Source organism: Mixophyes fleayi, chromosome 4 (assembly GCF_038048845.1).
Source record: "Mixophyes fleayi isolate aMixFle1 chromosome 4, aMixFle1.hap1, whole genome shotgun sequence".
Lineage (NCBI taxonomy): Eukaryota > Metazoa > Chordata > Amphibia > Anura > Limnodynastidae > Mixophyes > Mixophyes fleayi.
This window is the reverse complement of record NC_134405.1, coordinates 219,361,689-219,388,539: the sequence shown is the minus strand read 5'-3', so window position 1 is coordinate 219,388,539 and position 26,851 is coordinate 219,361,689. Positions and strand designations below refer to the sequence as shown.

The following is a 26,851-nucleotide window of genomic DNA, read 5'->3' as shown; positions in this document are numbered from 1 at the left end:
AGGGAAAGACATTCTTTCCAGAATCAAAGCTTAAACATGCCAGTGTACACTACCCAAATATTTTTATTAACTGAAGACAATTACAAAAAAAAACAAAAAAACTAAATTATGCTCAAATTGTTTATAAAAAAAAAGAGAGACAGTCAGTTTATTAACAATACCAACATAGCATGATGTGATGAAACAAAGGCTTTATTTCACCTTAACCAGCCTGCACCTGTTTTATCACAACATATGAACTAAAAAAATTGTACTTTTAGCCCTTTTGGATGTTCATCATAGCAGGGATTATAGCAAATGGATTCTACAAATACATACCAAATGTATTATAATATCAACTAAATAAATAAATACATTCAAAACGTAAACCATGGATTAACCACTGTACACCAACTGGAATCCTTCAATATCCATGTAATATTTAAGTATATTGTTCATAAATGCAAAATATTTTTCTGTGCAGAACAATTATAACATTGTGTTTATTTAAATAATTGCATTTCATCTCCACACTGAGTTCCATACATTAATGTTTAAGATGGTAACTCAGAATAATGATTTAAATCCTTGTGTGTAAAAAACTTCAGTACAATTGCATCCAGAGAAAATTATTCACAAACTTTTGTTTGTCACATAAACTTTGTGCAAGAGTCACATCGGCTTACAATATCTCCTGGTGGGTATGTATTGATAGAAAATCAAATAGCTGATATAAGAGTTCAAGTTAAGCTCCAGGAGGTATTCCACAGGAATCATCCACAGCTCAATATAGCAACTGAGATCTATATGATCTCTAAAACCTTAAATAGAGATCCTTTATAGTGCTGCTTGTTCCAAAGTTTATCAGCAGCTGACAGATGATATATTATAAGTGGCAACATGTCACAACCTGACAATTTTGTTGCATCAAATAAACTTCATCAATCTTTCAGGCCCCTACAGTGACCAATAATAAGAAAATATGTATCTCAGACATAGAGAAATAAAGGTTACTGTATCTCATTAAAAATTATTTTTCAGTTACATTGTTCTAGTTGTTACATAGTCTACTATTTCTAATTTCAAATATTTGCTTATGTTAGGCTAGATACACACTGGAGAATTTTATGATCAATGTGTTATCTACAACGATTATACCTACGACTGAAGGTCCGATCAGTTGGGCGATTCATGCATACACACTGACACGATTTACTTTCAGATCTGTGCTCTTTATCTGGTCCTCTAGTCGTTTAGAGAATGACAGCACAGTATTTATTCATTGATGCATTCCTGTCAGAAAAGATTAAAACAGGCTTGTTATATCTATCACATGTCATAATGAATTTCGTTAAGCTTCTGTGACTCTGAAACAAAATATTCAGTCTCAGAACAAATTATTCCATCTACAGCACACTCTACATTTATTCACCGTGCAATGTTTGTTGCCAGCATCGGTTGAAAAGAGCATGACTTAGTAAACTCTATGGAGATCGTGAACATAAGTGCATACACAGTGCATGAACAGAAGGTGATTGGAACAAGATTTTTAAACAGTACGACCAACCAAATGAAACGACAGTCGGCACTATGGAACGACTGTCGTTGATCGTGTAAGTATACACACTAACACGATATCTGACCAAAGGATCGTATAGCCGTCCTTTGGCCCAATGATTGGCTGACAAAACTCCAGTGTGCACCCAGGCTTACATTAGAAGTGAAATAAATTCAACAGTCAGACTGTACACCAATATACAACACTATATTAAAGTGCTCCAAAAACCATTGTCTTTCATAGAAGTTTGACTGCATCTCTTGAACCCGATGCCCTTGGTCTGGTGACTGCCAACAGCAGCCAAGACTCTCTCCACAAAGCTCCAAAGAAGAAAGGAATTAAATCCTCCATAGGACGGCTGTTTGGCAAAAAAGAGAAGGCAAGACTCGGACAGCTCAGTAAGGAATTTGGTCTCCAAGGTCTTTGTTCTGTAACAGGATTGTGTTGCCTTGTATAGTCCAGTTGTTTTCATATGTATCCTATTGATCCACTCGGACACCACACTTTGTGTGCATATGTAGGAATGATACCATAAAGTATGCTGAAGTAGAGTGCTGGACTAATAGACTGAACATTAAAAATCGTATAAAATGAAGTCGCTCCTTTGCACAAAACTATGATGAAGCACCGAGCACACTTAGGTGTAAAATTAAAAGGTTCACTTATACACAGCTAGCGTGAAAATATAATGTGCACTAACACTATCCTCCACCTAATTAAACTAGAAAAGATTCAATTTGCTATTGATTTCAATGGTGCACTGCATGGACCTGATCTTGGATTTCCTATATCTGGATGTCCAGATTGGTATGTAAGAAAATCTGGGAGCTGGTCATGGTGGATGAGTATAGGAGCAGGAGCTAAAAGTAATTTCTATATTGCATTACTTATTTCTATTTTTCATTATTATACCCTTAAACACATTTACCCATTCTTGACATTGTGGGGAAAATCATATAAAACATAACTGTATTTAACATATTTCATTACTTAATTTTCTTTATATTCCTTGACCTCTTTCATTTTTTAGGATTTAATTATTTACCATTTACTCTTATACACTTATATTAATTAACCAGCTCCCAAACAATGATGTTACCTCGCAGATTTTATATTGCAAAAGTATATTCCACCTAACCAATTTAAATTCACATATCCTTAATTATTATTTATTATTTATACCCATCTGACTTTTCCTTATACTGTTACGTCATATAATTTAACTTTCATTTTTTTGCATTATTTGTATTTTTATTTTTCATCAATTGTTTAGTTTCATATATTATTATTTTACTTTTACCATTCTGTTACTGCATTCAACCACCAGCACATACAGTTTTTTTCATAGCAACATTGGACACTCAGATCAAGGAAATCCAAAACTACATCACTCTATATATACTATAAATATAGTCCACCCAGCACTCCATGACAATGAACACCTATAGGTATGCCTAGTTAGTCTGCTGTCTAAGGTGGCAATGTAAATGTTACCCCTCTAATCTCATGTAGTATACATTATAAAAGACAAATAGCATTGTTTAGTTTTACCAAGTATAAGCTGATGATTTAAAATTAGCAGCAAGAATTGTTTTATTTTTTTTCAATTGATTACTTACATTTTACTGCCCGCTCCCCAGTCTGCTGCCTGATCCAGTAGCCTCAATCTACTTTCATTATAGGTACAACCCATAACTCTATTTTTAAAATTAATTCAAGCCCTAACCCTATGTCTAGCATTAGTGCAAGCTCTAACCCTATATCTAACATTAATTCAAGTCCTAATCCTATATCTCACATAAGTTCAAGCCATAACCCTATATCTAATATTTGCCCAATGCCTATTCCCTATATGTAACCCTATTCTAATATAGCTATAGAATAAATGTAAATTTACTCCACTAAACTTACATTTTTTTCTCTAGCTATATACTCAAACAACCTACTGACCAACATTGCTGATTAACTGGATCATATAGCTCCACTATATAGTCACTATGCAGTCTGGATACTTAGACTCCTGACACAAACTCTTGCGTTCCTATAGATTGTAAGCTTGCCACCAGGACCCTATTACAACGTTCTCTGTTTGCCAATACACTGTCTTGTGTTAATATTGTCCTTGCACCCAATTGTACTGTATAGTGATAAAGATGGTGGTGTCAATATATGCTACTGTGCACAGACTCTTCAAACAATTCCAATACCGTATCAAAATTCATATCATATTCCTAATCCTACAGTACTGGATTTGGGGGTTTATGTATGTTTGGGTCATCATTAGAAAAAAGGCAAATTCAGCATGACTCCCAGCACCAGGCCAGACCCAGATATTTTACAATAGACAAAATAAGCTTGATTACAAGACATTGCCTTATATTTAAAACATGTTTTAGATGTCTCTTAAACCTGTTCTATAATATAAATAAAATATTGTCTAAATATTATTTACTTTTGATGTAATTCATAACAAGGATGTTTTCTAATTTTAATCTCATTCTTGATAACAACAGGAGGTTTCATGGATATGGATCCTGGAGGACAGGACTCTCTCGGGTTGAGTAAACTCGGTACTCAAGCAGAGAAAGACAGACGACTCAAGAAAAAGTATGTACTGTAATTCCAAATTGTCAGTATGTTCCGTGTCAATTCTCCTGTCTGTCTAAAATGTGTGGCCTTTAAGGGTCTGTAAATATTTAAGCTCAATCCATGGAAGTATAAATGGCCTGAAAGACCTTTATTGTAGGTTAGTCCGTTTTATCAGTACCAGATTGAGAGCAAGGCTGCATAGGCTTATACATACGGCCTGATTTTCCCAAACTCAACTTAGCAGAGGAGGCATGTGCCCTAGCAGTTTATCTTAACACTCTTTAGTATAAATAAGATATATGATTTCATATAGAAAACAAAATGATCTTTGGGCAGCATGGTGGCACAGAAGTTACCATCTCTGCCTCACATAGCTAGGGTCATGTCTTTGATTCCCTCCATGGCATGTGTGGAGTTTCCCCTTCTGGTTGATTATTTTTTTTTATATATGTAATGTCATACAGATTGCACTATATTTGTGACAGATATTAACTCTTATTAGCTTCAGTCCCCTGGCACGCCCTCTGTTTTTGTTTTTATTACTTGTATTTGTTTCAGGATTGGCACTCCTTACAGTGGATGCGGATTATTTTGAATATATATTTTTATTGTCTACCCTGGGAGTAGGAGCGCACAAGAGTTTTGTTACCCAGCCTTCTGACACTGGGCTCTACATTGCCCTCCAAAATTGCTTTGTAATCTTCAGATTTCATGATGCCATGCACACGTTCAAGACATCCAGTGTCAGATGCAGCACAGCAACTCCAAAACATCACTGAACCTCCTACAAGTTTCACTGTAGGGCAGGTGTTCTTTTTCTTTTTTAATTAATTTTGCTTAATGTAAACATTAGGGTGCTGTGCTGTACCAAGAAGCTCAAATTTGGTCTCAGCTGTGCAGAGGACATTCCCCCAGAAGCAATTTGGCGTGTTCAGGTGTGTTTTGGCCACTCCAGTCAGGCTTACTTATGTCTCTCTCTCTTAGAAGTGGGGCTCTCCTGGACCTCCTACCATATAACCCTCTGTCACTGAGTTGAGAACTCATGGTGGGGATTGCAAATGTTGTTCCTTGGCAATCTTCAACCAATTTTTCTCTTGCGACCATGTCTTGGGAGGTTGGCTACCGTGCCTTAAATTTCCTAATGACATTATGGTGGAAACTGGAACTTTACAGTCTCGATGGATTGATTTGTAGCTTTTAAACTGTACATGATTGGCTACAATCTTCAGTCCGACCCCCTCAGACAATTATCTGTCTTTCTTTTCTCCATGCTCATTGCAGTACACACAGTGACAGAAAACAGGATAATGAGTCCTTTTCTGTATTCATGCTTGCTTAATGAGTGAATTTTATATTACAGTAACCAGCTAGTCAACACGAGTAAGTTCACTTACAAAGTGAAGGAGAATCACCTGCTTAAAATCTAATTATTTCTAAAAGAGTCCATGAAATATCCTACTAATTAGACTAGGACATCTGTACCATCTAGTAATTACATTATATTGAGTCTCCAACACTGATACACTGGTTGATGAGGCCTGGGTGAACTGAAAGATTTTTTCCCATTGTGGGCAACTAATTGCATCTCTTGGTCTCACTCCTAAGCTTCAGTGAATGTGGGAGGAGGCGGCCATAGGTCAGTTACCAAACGTTTATATATAAAAGAGACAGAATGTTTCAGATCTTGCTGGATGGTACAGAGAAGCTCAAAGGGAGTTAGATATCTATCACTATAATGTTATTTTTTAATAACACTCCCAAAATAATGCAGAAACTGAATATAAGCCCAACATTCCTTATCTGAGAGTGTTAACTTATCTTTAAGGTCTTGGTATAGACGGATTCCCCCACTACTAACCAGCTGGCGGACACAGAAATGCCAGCAGAGCACCAGTCCTTAAGCATGTGAGGTGTCATTCCAGGAGGAAAGTCTTTGTTGTGTATGAGAGAGACCGGGTGGGGCAGTAGGGTAGATATGTTTTTATATTCTCTCAGCTTTTTCCATTGAGCCAGGGTTAGGACAATGTTCTTCCAGTTTACCCACTATTTAGTTCAACCATGGCATGTCCACTCCATAATCCCAGGAAGCTGGACAGCTGAATTTGAGAATTGTGCTATTTGAATGCAAAGGCACTTTGCAGGCCTAAGATGGTACTTTCAGCTGTTTAATGTTAAGTGTAGCAGATTTGGTGTAGTTAATTTTAAAATTTGATAGTTCACTAAAGGTGTGAAATCCTGATAGCAGATTGAGAAGAGTGGTATCTGGGTTCATTAGAGTGGCTAATAAATTGTTCTCTCCTTCGAATCCTAGAAATGTCTTGCGTCGGCATGGATAGATGGATGAAAATAAGGGGGGACAGCTTAACCCCTGTTGTATGCCATTTGTGATAGTGAAGGGCTCTAAGAGAATACAGTAAATTATTTTTTCGCCCACGGTCTGTAACACAAGGATAAGATTTTAGACAGGCAGGAAGGATCCAACACCGAATGCTCAAGTACTGTTCTCATGAATTGCCAAACAATCCTGACAAACGCCTTTTCAGCGTCAGTACAAGCAAGTGTAGTTGGCGAGGTAGACAGGGAGGCAGCTCATATCAGATTAATGACTTTAGTGACGTTATCCCTGACCTCGTTTCCTGCAACAAATCCCAGTTGATCACTATGAATAATCTCGTTCAAAAAGGGTTTAAGGTGGATGGTAATCATTTTAGCAAGTAAATTTCTATCAACATTTACCAGCTTTAAAACGACATTTTTAGCAAAAGAGCATTTTTCTGCTGGACTCTCTGCTTTTTGGCCAAGGAGCTAATCTGAATATGCTTCCCTCTCAATACGCATTTATGTGCTTCCCAGAAGGTAGTCTTAAAGTTATCTGGCCTATCGTTGGTAAGTATATACTCCTCAATAGTGGATTATATTTTAAGTTTAAATTCAGGGTGTTGAATTAGCAGCTCGTTCAGCCGCCATGGACTTCGTCCAGATGTACAGTTAGAGACCAATAAGGGCACAAATATCGGGCCATGATCTAAACAGGTAATCTGCCCTATAAAAGAACAAATTAGAAGTTTTAAGTGCCTATGGCTCAATAGAAAAAGATCTATCCTAGAATGAGGGGTATGAATGTGAGTAGAAGAAATAATCCTTATCGGATGGAAGTTGCAGTCACCACATATCAATCAGTTGGTGTTCATGAAGCAACATTGCAGATTTCTCTGGTAGAGAATCTAGAAGGGTCAGAAGAAGAATCTTAACATTGGTTCCAGAGTCCAATTGAAGTCACCACCAATTACTGTGATGCCCTGCCATTGATCCTCCGTGCAGTCTAGGATATTTGTTATAAAGGTCAGGTGGCCTTGGTTAGAAGCATAAATATTTATTAGGGTGAAAAAATAATTATAGATTTTCCCGGATACCACAAAATATCTCCCCTTTCAACAACGTGGGTTGTTGAAGATCCGTAAAATGAAGGCGCCAAGATAGTACCACCCCACCTCTCTTGCTAATTATTGCCCTCTCTCTCTTCTCCCCTATGCCTCCAAATTACTTAAGCGAATTGTCTGCAGCCGCCTAACCAGGCACCTCACGGATAATTCCCACCTTGACCCTCTCCAATCTGGCTACCGCCCCCTCCATTCTACCGAAACTGCCCTGGCCAAGGTTACTAATGATCTCCTATCAGCCAAATCCAAGGGTCACTTCTCCGTACTCATCTTCCTTGACCTCTCTGCAGCCTTTGACACCATGGACCACCCCCTCATGCGGCAAACTCTTCTCTCTTTGTCTGGCTCTCTGGTTCTGTCCATGCCTGGTTTGCCTCATAGCTCTCTAATCGCTCCTTCTCTGTATCCACATCTGGTTCTTCCTCCTCCCCCTACCCTCTCCCCATAGGAGTCCCGCAGGGCTCTGTTCTTGGCCCTCTACTCTTTTCGCTCTACACTTCCTCCCTTGGTGCTCTCATCTCCTCCTTCGGTCTTCAGTATCACCTTTATGCTGATGACATTCAACTCTATCACAGAGCTAAAGGAAAAAAGACCACACCAGGTGGTCCGATTACACTTCCCTCTGATAGATGCTCTAATAAGGCTAGGACAGTAAATGACTATCCATATATGGGAAGGGTGCACCCGATCATAAATATTAGTGACCACAGATAAAGAACAAGAGAGAAAAAGTAATGATCTTATGGGGCACTCGAATGGACCAGAAAGTATCTAAAAATTACTGTTAAATAAATCTTTATTGAATCAACTTATCATAAAATTTCTAATAGCGAAATATTAAAAGGTGTATATAGAATGCAATTGAGAAAAGAATAAACTGGTAAAATCGACAATATTGATTGTCAAGCCGTGTCACTGCTCACTATAATATGTGATACCATATATTTGGTCATAAATGTATGCCACAAATAATCAATATTATTTTTTATTATTATTGGAATCCTCATACAGTAAGGATGTAACATCTTATTGTATAATCTATTATGGTAATTCCTTCATGAATAGATTCCAAATAATATTTATGAGCTGAGAGGATGGTAAATGCTGATTGCTTATAATATACAAGCAGCATATGACTCATACAATTACACTCTTGTTAACAGATGTGTGATAAATCAAGGTAATCATATGTAGGTGTGAAAACCTTTATACAAAAGTGGTGTATTGTCCTCAAATAACCCCATTCATCAGGATAGATTTAACCAATAATGAGTATTCAGTACAGTAATTCAGGGGGAACACTGCTTGCTTGTTTACATATATACAAGCAGCATGAGAATCAATAGACAGACACAAGATTAGTCCGTCCAGCTAATCTGCATATGTTGATTCCCAAGTGAATTCTGGGTGAAATACAATAGCACTGTTATGATCTATTGAAACCCCAAATAAAAAAGCGTGACTAACTCTAGGTCACTAGTTATTCAACTATACTGAGTACTCAATTCTAATGTGTACATTTCTTATGTTCTAATAACTCCCATGGGTATATCTATCGCTAACTTAACCCTCCATACTCATTTGCATATGTTCAGTCCCCCTTTTGTGAGCATGATAACTTTCAATGGACTCAGCAAAATATGAGCTCTCACTAGTTTCTCTGCATAATAGGTGGAAAGCTGTGAGGTTCTAACGGAGGTAATGTAATAGCCTGAGGTTTAAGGTCTACAAACTAGATAAATGAATAGGAGGCTCATATTATTTAAAGAATTGAATTGTAGGAGCACGGGCAGTGAATGCGGCGTCCGCCGACGCGCGTTTCGCTAGTAGCTTTTTCAAGGCAAGCCGAGTGTTAGGCTTGATTGGCTATTTAAAGGGGAGATCCCTCCCCTTATTCTGACGTCATTCCTGGCAACGCTATGGCAACACTATGGTAACCATAGTTGCCAGTTAAACCCGGATATAGTGGTATATTTGTATGGTGGAAATATCAATGTGGACTGATCACATTAAAGGGATTAAGCCCGCTTGGACAAAATCATTGTTTACTTAGCAAAGAGGATTATAAATAACACTAGAAGTGTATAATGGAAGTAGATTACTGATCTAAAAAAACGGACAGATTGAATCTATAATGGAGCTAAGGTAAGTGTACAATTATTTACTACAGATGAAGGGATGAAACTAATACATCCATAATACATTACCCAGTGAATTTACTGAAAAATTATTAGTATAAGTGTTAAGTGGTTTAATGTGACTAAAATTAATTGAATCTGGATAAACCAGATCCAAAATTGTAAGATAGAAGGTAATTCCACACTTAAATAGGTATTAATATTGTGAGAAGATGGAATATACTCGCTATCCTATGTGAAACTCAAACTTGACAAAAAAACATTATTTATGACAGTATAATAATTGTCTTATTTGAATAAAAGAATTAAATTAAAAACTTAAGGCAAATCCAAGTTTGCTAGTTTTAGTGTGCCTGAACATGTGTGCTAGTGAGCCAAAAGACTAAGTGGTAATATATGAAAATCTTATATATCCATACATTATGGGTAAACCATAATTATTATCTAATTATAAGACGGTCTTAATGACCGATAATTAAAGTGAAACAACATCCAAAAAAAATAAATAATCCAAAAAAAAATATAGAAAATAAATAAATAAGTGAACATAAACAGTACCAGAAATTAAATAAAAATTATGTTTTGTTAATGTGATCTTAAAAGTTGGTAAATAGAACCATATCGTGAATCATAAAAAGCTTCCATATGATTTAATGTACCTAATTAAAGTGCCATCATATGTGTACCAATATTATATCTTCACACTGTAACACGTCCCACAATGGGATCAATAACATAGGTCCATTATAAAAAGGCTGAATAGCTGTTATTATCATTCATGCCATTTGGGGCTAGACAGCCCATAAGGAAGATCAGTTTCGTCTCTCTTCGTAACAATTCTGTATGAATATCCCCCCTCTTAGACCTAAGCTCACTTGTTCCATAGCGTATGCCCTTAGGACCTTAAGGTCACTGTTATGATATTTCAAAAAATGTTTGGCCACTACTGTAAGTTGTCTCAAGTTGGCTCTATCATTCACTGCTCTCTTTATGTTCCCTATATGTTCCAAGACCCGTTTCTTAAAGGGTCTACTGGTCATTCCCACATACTTCATATTGCAAGGACATGAAAGGCAATATATAACGTTTATGGAGTTACAATTTAAAAATTTAGAAATCTTATAAGTTCTTCCGAACTTATCCTTATACTCCTTGATCTGGATCATGTTGGGACATGCCTTGCAAGTCCCACATCTGTAGAAACCATTTGGAACATTGGAAATCTTTTTTCCAGGTGCGAAATAGCTCTGTACTAGATGATCTCTGAGATTTTTTTGATCGTCTCCATGTTATGGAGATTCTATCCTCTAGTACTTGTTTGAGATCTTCATCTAATTGTAGAATGTGCCAGTGTTTTTGTAAAATCTGTGTGATGGCTCTCCATTCCGAACAGAAGGTCCCTACAAATCTTAATTTGACATTCTTCTGATCCACCCTTGTTTTATCAATGTTTGAGTGAATTAATAAATCTCTATTGAGCTTGGATGCATTCTTTTCAGCTGTTCGTATGATATTACTATTATATCCTCTTCTCCTGAGCCTACATTTCAATTCTTCCGATCTTTGTTTGTAAATTGGTTCATCTGAACAGTTCCTCTTAGTTCTTAATAATTCCGCTTTCGGAATTCCTGTGATAACCGGGGGGTAATGGGCGCTTGATGAATGCAATAAACTGTTTGTGGCCGTCTTCTTTCTGTACATATCAGTATGTAATCTCCCGTCTTCAGTTCTAAAAATGGTTAAATCTAAAAAATTAATTGATGAATCATGTATCTCAGATGTCAATCTTAAATTGAGATCGTTGTCATTCAGGAGATCAGTAAATTCATGAAATAATCCATCATCTCCATCCCATAATAGAATCACGTCATCTATATACCGTAACCATAATAATATATGGTCTGTATATTTCTCATTCTGCGAATTAAAGACTACCTCCTTCTCCCACCAGCCCAGATATAAATTGGCGTAGGTGGGGGCACAGGCAGTCCGCATCGCAGTTCCTCTGATCTGCAGAAAGAATTTTTCCTCGAACACAAAATAGTTCTTAGTAAGTACAAACTGTAGTAGGGTAATCAGAAAGACTGAAAAGTCAGTACTTCTTTCCATTCCCAGGAAATACTTGACTGTATGTAGTCCATTATCATGTACTATATTAGTATAGAGTGATTCAATATCATAAGACGCAAGTTTAGTGGTGGAATTTACTGTAATATTGTCCAATTAAGACAAAACATCCTTGGTGTCTTTGATATATGAGTCTAAACTCATCACATGCTTTCGTACATGATAATCTATGAATTTACTCGCTTTTTCTGTCAAGCTTCCATTGCCAGAGACAATCTGTCACCCTGGAGGAGACCGTTCATTTTTATGAATTTTAGGTAACAAGTATATAGTGGCAATTCTAGGATTGGTGACTCTAAGAAAATCATGATCATTTTTGGAGATTACACTGTTTTGAAAGGCTGAATCCACAATATTGTTGTAACAAGACAAGAAATTGGCAGTCGGATTAAATATAATCCTTTTATAACAGTCTTTGTCGTTCAATTGACGATAAGCCTCTTTTAGATATTGTTGTTTCGGCCATATTACCACATTACCCCCTTTATCAGAGGGTTTAATCAGGACATCTTCCCATTCAGAAATCTCTTTTAATGCTAGCGTTTCTTCTTGATTTAAATTACCAGAACGTGATTTGTATTGTTTGGTTTTCACAAACAAATCATCTAGGTCATTAGACACTAGGTCCTTATAGATCTTTACCTGGGAACAGATGAATAGATCTGGAAAGAAGGTCGATTTTGGTTTTAATTTTGGTAATTCATCTACCACCATGGATAAGGCATTCTCATCTTCAGGATTAGGTTGATATAGTTCCTCAAGTATTTCCAAGGCTTGTTGATCTTCTTTCATATTTAGATGGACAGGATTGGAACTTGGGGTAATCGTAATATCCTGTGGGGCAGGAATAAAACCTTCTCTTTGTTTGATTTGAAAAAACTTTTTTAATAATAATTTCCTAGAGAACAAGGCTAGATCCTTCTCCCATTCGAATCTATCAATATATTGAGTGGGAGAGAAAGAAAGGCCTTTACTTAGGAGAGTAATTTGAGTGGGAGTAAGAGTTCTTTCTGAAAGATTAATGACTCTTAGACAGTCCTCTAATATCTGGTCCGTCTGTAGTATCTCCTCATGGTAAATTGACTCCCCTGTTCTTCCATCTCCTTTCTTTTTCTGTCTCTTAGATTTCTTCCCCCCCCTGCGAATCTTGTATGGTTTTCTTGCCATTCTCTGTCCTTGTTTCTGATATCTGTCCCTAAAAAATCCCTAGACTGCATTTGTTCATTATTGGAGTTATTAGAACCAGAGGGATCAGGGACCTCATTATCAGAAGAATCCAAATCAGATGTACTATAAGTGGGTAATTTTTTATTGGGTCTTCTAATGAACCATCTAAAAACCTTATCCTGTAAGTAGTCCTCTTTATCACGAGCAAATTTGCCTCGTTTTTTGTCCACAATGTTTTTTTCGAACTGATCCAGATCATTTTTGAGTTTATCATAAGATTTTTGAAAAGACTCAAGTCCCTCAAAATTTTTTAATTTATCGCCTAATATAGAGATTTCTTGAGCATATTGTTCCAGAAGGGTATTATCATGTCTAATCAGAATATTGATTAATTCGTTGGAACATCTCGTAAGGGAAGACTCCCATTCTTTCTTTAAATCCTCATTAATCAACTCGAAAGCAGGATATAATTTAGGTCTCAAACCTCTGGGGATCATGCTCTGCTTGATGTAATTGCAGAACATAGTTTTATTCCAAACTCTATATCTCCTCTCCTGATCTTTCCTCCACCCTCCTCGCTCGGGTATCCGACTGCCTCTCCGCCATCTCCTCCTGAATGTCTGAGCGCTTTCTCAAAATCAATATCTCTAAAACTGAACTCATTGTCTTTCCTCCGCCCAGACTTCTATCCCACCATGACCTCTCTATTGTCGTCAATAACACCACCATCTCCTCTGTCACCCAACTTCACTGCCTGGGTGTCACCCTCGACTCCTCTCTCTCTCTTTTGCCCCCCACATTCATTCCCTTGCCCAAGCCTGTCGTTTCCAACTATGCAACATCGCCCGCATCCGTCCTTTTCTCTCACAGGATGCCGCCAAAACTATCATCCATGCACTCATCATCTCCCGCCTCGATTATTGTAACCTCCTCCTCACTGGCCTCCCCCACTCCTGTCTCTCCCCCCGCCACTCTTTACTCAATGCGGCCGCAAGACTCATCTTCTGGTCACGCCACTCCTCCTCTGCCTCCCCTCTCTGCCTTGCCTTACACTGGCTCCCCTTCCCCTACAGAATCCTTTTCAAACTCCTCAACACCACTTACAAGGCTCTCTCCAACTCTACTGCCCCTTATATCTCTAACCTCCTCTCCATTCACACTCCTGCCCACTCCCTGCGCTCGGCCAACGACCGCTGCCTCTCCACCACTCTTATCACCTCTTCCCACTCCAGAATCCAAGACTTTTCCCATGCAGCCCTCCTTCTCTGGAACGACCTCCCTCATTCCATACGTCTCTCTCCTACTCTGTGCTCCTTCAAACGTGCACTCAAAATTCACCTCTTCCTCAAAGCCTACCAACCATCTACTTAACCCCCATCTCCTCCCTTTAGCTCCTCCTACCTTCTCGCCTCTTGCCTCAACTGGCTCCTCTTGTGCCTGGTCTGTTTACCCTCCCTTAGGATGTAAGCTCGTATGAGCAGGGCCCCCTCCCCTCCTGTCTCCATACCTGTTCTTCCGCTCCGTCTTTACTGCATATGACTGTCCGGAGTTTCTGAAGTATTGGTACTTTTTGTTCATTGTTCTGTATGGTTTCACCCTCTATAGTCTACTGTTAGTACTGTGTGCGGCTCTGCGGATACCTTGTGGCGCCTAACAAATAAATGATAATAATAATAATAATAATAATAATAGTAATATGGACACTCCCTTTGTCTTTCAGTAAAGATTATTACTAAGGAAAACATGAGGGTAGTAATAGTTAACAAATCCAGAGGCCTCATCCTGTTTGAAGTGGGACTCCTGGATAAAACCTTTTTTTGCAGCCCCTAGTGTTGCTAGAGATAAACTTTAATACTTCTCTACTGTTGGCCATGGTCCAATAAAATGAGGAGGTGAGGGTGTTGGTTTTGTCCAAACAGGGATGGGCCTATAGGAGCACAGGAAGGGGTCAAAGGGAACAGGCTAGAAAAATAACAAAGTTAATAGGTGAAGAAAAAGCATAAGAACACGTTGTGAAAAAATATGGAACACATATTGACAATTAAAAAATTAAACGCTCTGAATCCGTGATCTGTAAACTGTAAATGGTGTATATATAAAAAAAACATGCAAAAACTGGGGGGTGCCCGTGGACAGCTAACTGCTAAAAGATACATTTCTAGGGACATATCAATATAGGTAGTGAATAGTTAACCTTCAAACTGACATAAGGGTATGATGGGACAACAACGTGTATACTTGACGGTAGACCTAGTAAAATTATTTCTCTAATAGAAAAAAAAGAAACACTGAAAAAATGAGAAACAGTTGTCATTGCGTGTATCCAGGAGCTACAGGGCTGGCTAGTTTTATATGTCTCCAGCTGTTATGGCAGCTGGAGACATATTACAGGCACAGGAAGAAAACTGTGAGTTTTTCATAGTTCCCGTCCATGAGCTCTATGAGTAGATTGACAGTGTTCTCCAATCAATCAAGTATTAACACTCCTGCAAATATCTGAGTTAAGTGTTTTAATTCATCAGCCTGTGACAAAGCAGTTATAATAACATTTTTCTTTTGTCCTCTGTGTCAACAGTGACCCATCTCACAAACAGTACTAAGGCAAAACTCAATTTAGAGCTCCTCTTACTGGCCAATTCAGGCCAATAAAGAATCGGGACTACATGACCCAGACTGCATAAGGAATGATTCTTGCTCCTCTGTACACTCACCACTGATAAATCTGGTGACACTCACCGCAGGAAAGAACATCTAGACGCCTTTCCTATGTCAGGAGTCAGGGAGTTTTCAGGGGGAAAAATGCTATTACAGCATCAGGTTTCTTCCCCTGGCATTCTTGCCATCGTTTGCCTTTGTACCATGCCCATTAACCCAGGGTTGGAAATGCCTACTGGTGTAAATGAAAAAGAGTTTGATATATGAAAAACTGTGTATATTAATTGGGCCAAATAAATAACATAGAGATGCTTGCAACTCTTTTCCCAACTCTTTCCCTTGCTGCGTAATTTAAGTTTTCATGAATAATGATTGCAAAAACATATATCTGGATCCATTCAGCTTTAATGTTTCATATTTACTGTGCATTAGTTATAATTACTGTTATAGTACCTTTGCCACTATTGTTTTCTATCTTTAATATATAATTAAATTTTAAAATAAGTTGCAGTGTTTTCTACGTTTCTACGTTCAACAACACTTTGTAACACTTACTACATTTGCTATTACTTTATGCTATACATACAAATGTGTATATATAGCATAAAGAAGTTGCAACATATTTAGTGTTTGATAAAAAAGGTTCTTACCCTGCTCTTTCCCTCTTAGTATAGTTTTTTTTTTTTTTTTTTTTTTTCTTTTTTTCACTTATACTAAGAGGGAAAGAGCAGGGTAAGAACCTTTATTAATACATTTTCTGCAGAAGAGCTATAACATTGCCTCTGATTGTGTCCTATATCTACAGTTGGTCATATTGTTAGCCATGCGCTGAACTCCCCTTTTTTATCAAGTTATATATATCTTTTTTCAGCAGCAGGTTATTTTATATAGAGAAGCGCCGTTTTTTTCTATCCAACATATTTAGTGTTGCCCATATGTGATAAGTAATACACGATAATGCACCACCTGTTAAATATTATTATAAGTATATTAAAAATCTACAAGGACTTCTTTGACCATATAGGTCACAAGAGAGCAGGGACTGTTTATAGTCAGACTTTTGCCCACTGCCTTCGTCTTCCCAGTCCCTTTATCTGTTTGTCTCCCCGGTCCCTTCATCCGTTTGTCTCCCCGGTCCCTTCATCCGTTTGTCTCCCCAGTCCCCTTACCCGTTTGTATCCCTAGTTCCTTTTTACATTGATCTCCTGCATCTATGCCTCATTTCTTCCAACTTATCTTTCACGTCTCTTCAGCCCACTTTCTCCTTGCCTTGCGCCTCAAAAAGTTTTAAGAAAAACACAATAGGAAGTATGCTGCCTCTGTCTAAAAATTTCTTCTCTATTCTTTGTGTGTTTTCTCTTTTTTCCATGCTTTTTTGTCCCAGCCTTTGCCTTATATTCTGATCTTGGGCTCTTGGAGTCACAAGTAATACTGGCTTTGCATTACTCATCCCTTTCATTGTTGCACACAGGGTGCTCTAAGCCCCTACCCATGATGTACTTTTCACTGTATGTTCAGCTAAGCACATGACTGAGCATCCCTTAACAATTAATGCTCTGAAACCTACCCGTTGCATATGGATACAAAAGTATATTGGGGGTCATGATAGTTGCTCCCTGACTCTCTAGACCAGCACTCAAGACCATAGCCCACCCTAGAACAGGAAAGGATGAATTACATCCAGTAAGAAACCTTCAATCTCAGCTCTTCCCAAGCCTTGGAGTTTCACTTTGCAATGCTGTGATAAGATGTGAATTTGCCAGGGCTGTGAGGAACAAGGTAGAGAATGGGGCTCATTATTGGGTTAAATGCACCCTTGTCTGCAGCAATACCTGCCTATTGTAAAAGAACATTGCTGAAATAGATCTGCATTTCAGTTACTTCTAAGCCTGACCTTTCTCGACTGCAACTATATCACCAGCCATGGTCAGCTCATGTAGGTTCAGTGACTCTTTTATAAATGGTGCAATTTCCCCTTAACAGCTGGATTGGGGATGGATTTATGGAAAGGTTGCATAAGTCAAGACATAAAAATATAGAATTGCAGTGTGATATGTGACCCTTTGTGCACTTCTTAACAAGGCAACGTGCTATTAGGTAAGTTGCTGGTGCCTCTGGAGTTATTACTTACAAAGCAGGTACGCAACTCTTCCCTCTTGGCTCGTTTGAAATAAGGTAAACTTAGTGATTCATTGGCAGTTGAATTGTCAATCATAAGCCTACTTGCACTGATTTCTGCTCAACCCTGAGATTCGGCAAACATGCAGACCATGGTCCAGGCAGTGCTTGGAAATGTATTGTCCTCTTTGATGGTAGTCTGCCTCACACTTTGTGCTGTAATGTGGAGAATACTTAGGTAAGTGGGGAAGGTGTACTGTGTATTAGGCATTTCATTATGTTTAGGGAGATAGTGTCCCATTTGCTTTGGGAATTTCCTGATGTGAAAAAATGGACTTTGATCTTTTTTTTTTTAGAAATTACAATCCCTAGGTATTGTGAACAATGTAAATACAAAGATAAAAAAGAAAAATTAACTACAATAAAATTATTTTGGTTAATAAGGGCATGAATTATCTGCAGGGGTTAAAGGCAGAGCAGTGTATTGCCAGGCCCCATAGCAAAATTTGGGTAGCAGAGTAGGGTTGTTGCTCTAGCCTACTGGACCCCCCTCAAAATATGTGTGATCCAGCACATGAACCTATTCAGAAGAAGCCTCCAGGGAGAGCCTTGGGGGGGGGGGGGGAATCTGGTATTTCTGCACCCCCTCACCTCTAGGCCTCATAGCAGGTGCACCCCCTGCACCGCTGAAAAGGTGGAGGTGCACAGCACATGATAGAATGGAGGGCACACCAAAGGAAATCCATATACTGTGTGTATGTGTATATATATATATATATATATATATATATATATATATATATATATATATATATAATGTGTATATATACACCAAACATAGATGCATTTTTTTTTACAAGGTCAATTGGTAAGCTGCCACTTCTAAACAAAAGCTTGCAGCCTTGCATCACTTTGAACCTGTGTTTCCACCATTGTAATTCATTATCTTGATCATTTTTTTTTTGCTTATTTTTTTATATGTGTCTATACTTCTGCTGTTAGAGGCACATGCCAAGCATAAAAAACAATGGTCATTTTTATCTACTGATTTATATTTATTATTGTTATACAGGTGGGACATAGTTGTGATTGGAGCAGTGGAGCTCCTTCTTAAATTATTTAATTATGGGGAGAATTATTTTTTTTTTTAACGAAGAGTGTTTATTGAATTTTTCAGAGAAAACAAAATCAAGTATACAGACAATCGCAGTTTAAGTGACAGATAAAAACATCAGGTATCAAAGACAAATATGCATCAAACCAAAAAGACATAACAGGGGGAATCACAACAGGGAAGAGGCAAGGAAAAAAGGGGGAAATGGGAGACGTCACCAGATGGTGCTCTAGCAGAGGAGTCGGGGGGACATACAGGAAATCCTACGTATAGAAGGCACTGATACCAAGTTGATATACCCCAGCATGGGAACGTGAGTGGGTCAGGAGCTTCACTAGTGGTGGGGGGGTGACGTAGTAAGTACAAAGCAGAGCTCTGCGCTTGGATCCAATGGCGTACCCGGAGGTATTTGTAGAGATCAGAGGTCTGAATCTGGAAACACTACTAAAGAGAGGAGAACGGCACCAGGACCCGTTGCTCATAAAGGTCTGATAGCCTACTAACTCCCCTGGAAACCCAAAGATCCAAGCGCAGATCTGGAATTAAAGATGCCACAGCAGAGAGGAAAAGTAGAGGAAATGGAAGAGAAAAGTCCTGAACCACCCTTACCAACTTTTCCCAAATAGCTAAAGAGACTTTTACACTAGGCAGTATGGACACTGTGGTTGGTCTGGTCGGGGAAAGAGGAATGTTTTTTTTATATATCTGTATGTTTTTTCTCCTCCTTTAGTATGTTAATTACTATATTTTTATACCAGGAAGAGGCTGAGCCCATAGTTAAAATGTCTGAACATACTAAAGAGACAGATAATTATAACTTCTGTACATAGTACATATACAAAAATCACATACAAATATCTATTCAAACAAAAAGCAAAGATCAATTCTTTAAACATTGCATTTTCATTATGGTTTTTCTAAAGTTTAAGCATAAAGCATTGTCTGAATAAGAATACCATGGTGTAAACAGCCAAGATCGTTTTGCAGTGTTTTCTCCGATTAATTTTTTTTTAATAAATCAACAACAACACAGCTGATCACCATACATTATACTGTAGTAGTTTTTGTTGCAATTGTGTATGTTGGTGAAGTCATTACTAGCTATAGCAATTGTCTGGAAATTTTTGAATTGTAGGGGGGTTGCATTTTGGGAACAGTGTGGATCCACGGATGCTAGTGAGGACACTGTGATGCTTTGATAGTATAATTTTAATACGCTACAATCACATTAAATCAAGAAAGGTGTAATAAAACTGATAACCAAAATGTATTCAAAATGATCTATCTTGAATACATTTATGTGCGTTAGCAGTATTATAGATTAGCGGCTATTTTATTTGAAATGTACTGTGTGATCTCCATGTCCTATTGAGCTTTAAATTGCACAAGTCTGCTTCCTGTTGTTTTCTGAAGGCTGTCAGCACCACAGGCTTCCATTCTGTACTTCATTTTCTCAACTGAATGTATAAGCACATAGTTTATGCACCAGGAATTACCTAGTAAATAGTACCCATGTATTTGAACCAGAAATGAATTAGACATATTTCAAAGTGCATTATTTTCTGTTCAAATAAAATGTGTACTATAGAATTTCATAGAAACCCAAATGTGAGTAAAATGCGGTACTTAAACGAATCTGTCTATGTAACCTTTAGTTGTCATTGTCTGAGCAGTAGGGCACCTTTGGTCAACTAGAAGGAGGTGTTTAACATCCGCAGATAATCCTCTTCATGTGATGCTAGATAATTCCTATTGTGACTATTTCTGTTGAACTAAATTATAAGCATTTATGAATGTACTTACACTTTTAACTCTGCCAGTTAATATATTTAATATTTTCTTGGTTTTTGTTTGTAAGTTATTAATCAAATGAATTATAGAGGCTTATGGGACATTTTAAGATATTGAAAATGAGCCCTTCTACTTTCTATACTATACTTTAGCCATGTGCCAGTTTCTATCTATGCATTGTAGAATTCATCCTGTGCTTCAGTATACTTTGGTGAACACTTTTTTCCATTTGTCTTTAGCTATAGTTCTCTGATGCACTTATACAGGGCCAGATTAACCCAAGGTCTAACTGGGCTACAGCCCAGGGGCCTTGGGCATCCAGGGGGCCCTTGACAGTGCTACTGAGCACTGTCACTGTAGTCCTTCTGCGGCGTCAGTTATCTCCTTACTGAGGAGATTTCGTGAGTCTCACTCTCACGAGATCTCCTCAGTAAGGAGCATGCAGCGCGCTGCGGAAAGACTACAGTGACAGGAGGAGAGCAGAAAAAGGTAAGAGCTTGGGGAAGGGTGGGGGGGGGCGGCTCACGGGTGGGGGGCCTCACGTGGGAATGGTGGCATCCATTCTTTTAATCCGGCCCTACACTTATATATTAGTTTCAAATAAAACATGAGATAATACTCTGATTCTAGATATTATGCTGCACATTTTGTTTTCTAAAAAACATTTTTTAATGTTTTACTACTAAATTTTAACTTTGAAACTGGATTATGGTCTTCAGTCTGGTTTCATGGAAACCAGTTTAACCATTTTTGGATGAAAATGGCAGAAGTGGGCTTGAAATAAAAGTGGGTAAGAGATGGTTAGGTGATATGAAAACAGCTACCACTAGAAAGTAGGCCATTTATTTTTATATAATACAGAAATGGAAGTTGCTCAATCAATGTATAGGTTCACAGCATGTGCTTGAAATGGTGGGGGTTATCCAGAAAGGAAATAAATACAGAGAAAATCCCCCAGCAACACTGCTGTGAGCCAGTAAAAGAGCTGTTATTCTAATTGTACATAAAAATTCTCAGTTACACACATTTGCAAATGGATGGTAAGCCACCCGCCCCATCAAGGCACTTCTGCTAATAGGGGTGGTCCTAACTCTAAAGAATGCAAATGTGTGTAACTGAGAATCCTGCATTTTTATGTCCAAGTAGAATAGCTGCTCTTTACTGGCTCACAGCAGTGTTACTGGTGGACTTTTCTCATTTATATTTGACTAAATAAGAGGTATTGGTATTTTACAATAAATACTACCAATGCTTTCAAAATATAAGCATTGTTGGACATTTTAACTTCATGCAGTTCCTTCAGCCTAAAGTGCAGCAGGGTAGTCCTACCTCCATGCAGAATATCCCATAGTACCATTTGTTATTTTCTTTCACAGCCCTATTTTTGCCACTGAAAATCTTAAAGGTGTCCATACACTAACAAGACTGTTTAAAACATGTTTGAATGCTTCAAGTAAAAATATTTGCCCAACATTTGTCTATAACGGAGTAAAACTTGCTATACCTTTAATAAAAGCACTATACTAGAATAGAAAATATTCCAGTAAGTGATATAAAATAAAAATGAGTGAGATAGAGATAGCTAAAAGTAAAAATAATGAACGTCTACTATGGGCAAATTTAACCATACCTGTATGTTGATTAATTTGTTACATTTCAAGTTCTCCTCAAGCAATTGAGATTTAATGGCATTCCAGCAACATAAAAATAGCATCTAATATATATATATATATATATATATATATATATATATATATATGTGTGTGTGTACGGTACTGACTACCCCGACACAGAACACAACGACATGAGGAGTCCAACTGAATAGTACACCGACCTGCAAAAAAAACTACTTACCGGAATGCAGATTACTTAAGATCACAACTCTCTGTTTTGCTGGCTGGAGAAAATAACGTCATCACTAACCGCGACTTGGCTTAAAGTGGCGATGGACGGACATTTATGTCATGTAAGTACTATTTTAGGGAAAAGGGGTGTTAGGGATATTAGGGTTAGGAGTTAGGGTTAACCCTAATCCTAACCCCTAAAATAATACTTACATGACATCAATGACAGCCGGGTCAGTCCATCGCCGCTTCAAGTCAAGTAGTGGTTGGTGATGACGTCCTTTTCTCCAACCGGCAACACAGCAAGTCGTGATCCTCCGTAATCTGCATTCCTGTATGTCGTTTTTTTGCAGGTCGGTGTACTATTCAGTCGGACTCCTCATGTCGTTGTGTTCTCTGTCGGGGTAGTCAGTACCGTGAAACTGACTACCACCATTTCCCACAGCAGTTTGTTCATTATTTGCATTTACAACATGATCAAATAATATAGTCAGTTCAGGCCATGATGTTATATCCTTCTTGGGTAAGTTAGGTTCTGGGGGTGCAGGTTTATATATCTTTTTTTATCTTGTTATATTAAAGATATACACCATAGAGTATATCAGGATAATGTGACTGAGTGGTCTCTAGATTCCCTTCCTATGTTACTTTATAGCTGTAGTCCACGTCATTCGGTGGTAATGATATTATCGGGTCTGATAACATAGACACCAACTTAATAGACCAAATATGCCTGAACGTAACTTTAGATATTAAAAAAATCCAGACTTACCTCTTTAATGACAAGAGAACTTTCCGACTGTGTCGATCAGAAGTTTTAACGGCACTGCATTTTTGCATCATTGAAAATGCGTTATTGCCACTTTTAAAATGGCAATGCCGACTGTCATGTAAGTGTTACTGTTAGGGTTAGAGATCATCAGCTGGAATTACCGTTTTAAAACTTCTAATATGGTCGCATTTTCAATGACGTAAAAACGCAGTGCCATTATTACCTCTGATCGAGATCTTGAAAAACACAGTCGGATAGTTGTCTTGTCATTAAAGAGGTAAGTCTGTTTTTTTTTAATGACGGTGAAGTCACGTTCGGGCATATTTTGTCTATTAAGTTGGTCAAGTATTATCAGCTCCGATAATTAGTACCCAACCCACACCATTTTATGATCAAATTAAATTGTGTGTGTATGTAATATAACTTTTAATAACTGGAGCACCGTAGTATTTTGAGATGCTGTTTTTAATCTTTATTTTTATTTTTTATATATAATGAATATGAATGTTGTCAGAGATAATTGACGGGATCTATGCATCAATAAGATGCGGTGCCACTAAATATGCCCCACTGCAAAATGCAGTGATGCATATTTAAGCACTGCTTACATGCATCAAGCTGGGGCTACTCTGGTAGCCCCCCGGCAAAGTGACCCCTCTGCTGCGGTCTAATTTTCCTACTTACTGGCAGCCTAGCGCTGTCGGTGAAAGGAGGAAGTGTGCAGAGCACTTCCACTGTAACGGCTTTAGCAGAATCCCATAGGAAAAAAAGGTAACACAATCCTGAGATGGTGTTATCTTTCTGCGCAATGCAAAGGTTATCAAAGCTTCATGATCTGCAGAACTTTGCAGTCCCCGTGTTAATCTATGGGGTATGCAAAGACAAAACGTAAAGTGGGTTATGTCAGGAGATCTCCTGAAATAAGCCCTTGATGTATTCTGCGATGACCATTTAATGGAGAAAACTGCTGTTTTCTCCATTTTAATGGCTCATCGTGCTTTGATGCATAGACCCCCATGACAGTCATAAACCAAATGTAGTACGCAATGATCATGAAATATTTGAATGAATACTACTCCATAAATATAACTTTACTACATGTTTGGTACACTCTGATAAATAAAGCTCTCAAGCAAGAAAGCTGACAATAACTCAGCACTGGTTTACTGGTTTACTGAACAATTAACACACAAGACCAATACATAGATACCAAAATGTTTCTGATTTAGAGCAATCGCACACAATTTCCCCCTTGTCAGCTTCAGTAGTTAAGCTGCTACCTTAGGTATCCAGAATGCCCATATCTCTTAATTTATATGTTCATATGATTATCTTCTGTTTCATGTCATTGTATAGAATGTATTTGTATAATAATGCCATCAATGTGCAGTACTGTGTATTTATAAAACTTTAACATATTAAAGGATAGCTAGAGAAACTCGGCGGTAAACGCCTTAAAGTAAACTGAAATGTAATGATTAAATTACTTTATTAACAGAATTCAATAACTTTTTATACACAGCATTATATGTAGAAATTTTAACAACGAAGTATAATGAATAAATAACTTATCAATCACTATATTAAAGGAACAAAATAATTTTATACACTACAATATATGTATAAGTTCTTCCATCGAAGTTACATTCCTGGACATGGCCCCCACAAGACACGCTGATATATGTGGCTGCAAATAACTGTCACAGTGTCAAGACCACCCCAGCAGGTCACATGTTCCAGGTCACCAGCAGATGCACAGGGTGAGTTCACTGACTGTCACAGTTTCCAGAGCAACCAGCAGATGCACAGGTGTATTGCAAACTTTCACATTTTCCAGAGGACAATGGTAATGCATTGTTGTAAATGGCGGGGAAACATTTCGCAAAATAACTCCAAAACGATGCAACTGATTACAATGCCAATATTTTTCTGCAAATCTACAGACCAAGACCTTTAATTTGGTAAATGATGTGCCCTGCTCAGATAACAGCATCATAGAAATAAGTCACTCATAATAGTCACTTATGCTATTAATATATTAAAAATAATAATATACAGACTGTCCGACACTGTAGTTTTATAGCACCTTATAAAGTGATGATGAGGATAGATGGACATAATCCAAAATATGAGGCTTCTGACAAATAACTTATTATTGTGTCAATTTAATAAAGTGCAACATATATAAAAAGGCAACATTTACGTAATATATATCACAATTCTACTTTTTAGCAAATTAATGAATTGTAAAGTATGTTAAAAGATGTGATACTGTATCACAGTTACAAATTTTGCTCTTTGCTGCAAGTCAAATTGTAAAAACAGAAACATTGATTTAGCATAATAGTGATAAAATGCAATTATTTTAGTCATGTAAAATGTACTATCAAACTCCAGGGCTGATGGGCCGGACCTGAAGATAAGTTTTGCGTTTGCCAAATTGTCTAGGGCAGGCTTGGCCAACTTGTGGCTCTCCAGGTGTTTTGAAACTACAAGCCCCAGCATACCCTGACAGTTATCTACTGGCAAAGCATGCTGGGATTTGTAGTTTCACAATACCTGGAGAGCCACAGGTTGGCCAGGCCTGGTCTAGAGTAAATAATTGCCCTTGTATCATGCTGACACCACCCCATTCAAGCTGCCAGTGTTCTGTGGCTCCCGTACTGGTTTATTAGTATTTCATCCAAACCAGTGGTTGAAGTGGAAATTTAGACATGGTGGTATGAAAAATGTAATGGGAATGTACAGTAAGTGTATGGAATTTGATAGTTTTACAATCAAAGCAATTGGAGGAATGGCAGCATGGAATAACACCATATACATCCCCACTTCGACCACTGATCCAAACACAGCTCATGTGCTTACACTGTCAGAGAACCAACTCTAATCCTACACCAAAAGAAGTGTATTTTCTTATCCCCCCCAGAAAACCTTGAAACTTAAACATGCTATTTTTGGCATGTTAGAACTTCAAAATATTTCATAGATAATAATCATTATATTTTCATGGGAAAAGTGAAACCCGTTTTCAAGTAATCAAACAGAAAACTTGACCCAGATCCCAATACATGTTTGGCAATACATTTCTATGTGCAATGTGTCCTAGAAGTAAATCACAGTTTCTTATTATACAATTTCACTGAAAAGCATAAAAATGTATAAAGAGTTATTTTAATAAGGAGATGGTTTTAGCTACTGCGTTTGATCTATTTAACATGTGGCTGTTGTCTCTGCTTCCCCAGACATGAACTTCTAGAAGAGGCCAGAAGAAAAGGGCTACCATTTGCTCAGTGGGATGGACCCACAGTGGTGTCGTGGCTTGAGGTAGGGCTTAGCATCTCACTATATGATCTTGTATTACAGCATGTTTAGAATGGTTCCATTTCACCTAGCATAAATATGGAATTGCACATAAAAGAAAACCACACTATTAATTGAAAATGGCCCTAAAATGTTCCACAACCTTCCCTTGATTCTTCATTCATTTAGAGTCCACACCAACTCCTGTTCTTTTGAGCATGTTCCACAGCTGAATATTAGTGCATTGCTCCACTAATGG

General features: G+C 37.8%; 1 protein-coding gene across 6 annotated transcripts in view; it reads left to right on the top strand.

Moving 5' to 3' along the window:
* The window catches only part of PPFIA2 (PPFI scaffold protein A2), a 367,242-nt gene that overhangs the window by 290,110 nt on the left and 50,281 nt on the right, over positions 1–26,851 (top strand). For all 6 annotated transcript variants that reach the window (XM_075209360.1, XM_075209359.1, XM_075209358.1 and 3 more), the window contains 3 exons: positions 1,781–1,935; positions 4,051–4,144; positions 26,535–26,616. In XM_075209360.1, the coding sequence (XP_075065461.1) occupies positions 1,781–1,935; positions 4,051–4,144; positions 26,535–26,616 (331 nt within the window). The remainder of the gene's footprint in view (positions 1–1,780; positions 1,936–4,050; positions 4,145–26,534; positions 26,617–26,851) is intronic.